This window comes from Cebus imitator, unplaced genomic scaffold (genome assembly GCF_001604975.1).
Source record: "Cebus imitator isolate Cc_AM_T3 unplaced genomic scaffold, Cebus_imitator-1.0 Scaffold280, whole genome shotgun sequence".
NCBI classification, from domain to species: Eukaryota; Metazoa; Chordata; class Mammalia; order Primates; family Cebidae; genus Cebus; species Cebus imitator.
In genome coordinates, this window is record NW_016107595.1 from 3,801,630 (window position 1) to 3,803,648 (window position 2,019).

The 2,019-nt window shown below is 39.8% G+C and overlaps 1 protein-coding gene across 1 annotated transcript in view; it reads right to left on the reverse strand.

Moving 5' to 3' along the window:
- The window catches only part of LOC108284603 (zinc finger protein 737-like), a 27,811-nt gene that overhangs the window by 18,761 nt on the left and 7,031 nt on the right, over positions 1 to 2,019 (reverse strand). The window contains exon 3 of the mRNA XM_037728804.1: positions 1,079 to 1,174. Within this exon, the coding sequence (XP_037584732.1) occupies positions 1,079 to 1,174 (96 nt within the window). The remainder of the gene's footprint in view (positions 1 to 1,078; positions 1,175 to 2,019) is intronic.

Genomic DNA, 2,019 nt, shown 5'->3' on the forward strand with positions numbered 1-2,019 from the left:
AAAGTATATTGGCCGGGCGCGGTGGCTCAAGCCTGTAATCCCAGCACTTTGGGAAGCCGAGGCGGGTGGATCACGAGGTCAAGAGATCGAGACCATCCTGGTCAACATGGTGAAACCCCGTCTCTACTAAAAAAAATACAAAAAATTAGCTGGGCATGGTGGTGCGTGCCTGTAATCCCAGCTACTCAGGAGGCTGAGGCAGGAGAATTGCTTGAACCCAGGAGGTGGAGGTTGCGGTGAGCCGAGATCGCACCATTGCCCTCTAGCCTGGGTAACAAGAGTGAAACTCCATCTCAAAAAAAAAAAAAAAATTTTACAATATAAATCAATGAAAAAATTAGAGATGATCAGGATCCAAATCAATTTTAAAATAGTTGGTGTCTATGGATAGAAGAATGCATATTATTAACTCGCCATATTATTCAAAGTGATCTACTATATATTCAACAAACTTCCTATGAAAACTGCAGTGGTATTTTTTTCATAGAAATGAAATATATAATTCTAAAATTTACATGAAACTAAAATAAACTTTGAATAGCCAAAGCAATCTTGAGGAAAAAGTACAAAGCAGGATAAAATACTTATCATTTCAAACCATATTTCAACACTATAGAGTAATAAAAACAGAATGGACTACACAAAACAATGAACAAAAAATGCAACAGAAACTACTCCTCTCACGCATTTCAGACACGACGCAAAACAAGAACTTAAAAAATAGTTTTAGTTTCTAAAAATCATGCAGATATTTAGGTGTCCCCAAAACAATAAAACAGCAGCCAGACTGTGCAGTCTCTTACACGCCACAAAGAGGACTTTCGTTCTCACTGTAACCTTGAAGGAAGCTCACCAAAAGAAAAGCAGAATCTTTAGAGAATTGAAAAGCCTAGACAGAACATGTCCCTTTGTGAGAGCAAAATTAAAAAAAAAAAAAAAAAAAAAAAAAATTAGCTGCCCAGAAGTGTTTTCTTTGGCACACAGCTTCCCACATCACATTTTAAGGGCTGGCTTTCTCTTTGACCTTGGGATGTCTTATCGTGTGTCCTCTGTTGTATTCATTTTCACTTGCACCTACCTGGGGGTGTGGCAATCATCTCATGTCCCTTCACAGTCAAAGGTTTTTTTCCTTGCTCCAGCCAGGTGATCAGGTCTGGCTTAGAAACAGCAATACCTGTTTTATTAAAAATAAATAACATGAATCTGGCTCATATTCTCCACTTACAAGCTAGTAATGTGCTCAGAGAGGATGTGAGAAAATATTCTGCATATAATATCAAAATACTAATTAATAAAATACTTTCAACTTCTAGGTGTTTTTTTTTTTTGAGACAAAGTTTCGCTCTAGTTACCCAGGTTGGAGTACAAAGGAACAATCTCAGATCACCACAACCTCTGCCTCCCGGGTTCAAGCAATTCTCCTGCCTCAGCTTCCAGAGTACCTGGGATTACAGGCGTGCACCACCATGCCTGGCTAATTTTGTATTTTTGGTAAAGAGAAACTTTCAGCATGTTAGTGAGCCTGGTTTCAAACTCCCAACCTCAGGTGATCTGCCTGCCTCAGTCTCCCAAAGTGCTGGGATTACAGGCGTGAGCCACTGTGCTCAGCCCTGCGTGTGGGGTTTTCAATTCTACTACCTGGTACTACTGAATCAAAAACTGGTGGTGGCAATTAGACTTTCAGGTGAGGGCAACAATATTTTATGCCACTAAATTGCTGGAATTACCACTAATTTAGAGTGAAGGATACAGCTCAACTCAAGAATTTGGAAAGTTTGGAATAAGATGAAACGTCTTAAAGAAATTCTTTTCTAAGTGAACAAATTCTAAATATATTTTGGTAAAAGGGCTTCTGAAACTCTTTTATGCAAAGAATTAATTACTAAAAAACATTCTACAGGGCAGGGCGCGGTGGCTCAAGCCTGTAATCCCAGCACTTTGGGAGGCCGAGGTGGGTGGATCACAAGCTCAAGAGATCGAGACCATCCTGGTCAACACGGTGAAACCCCGTCTCTACTA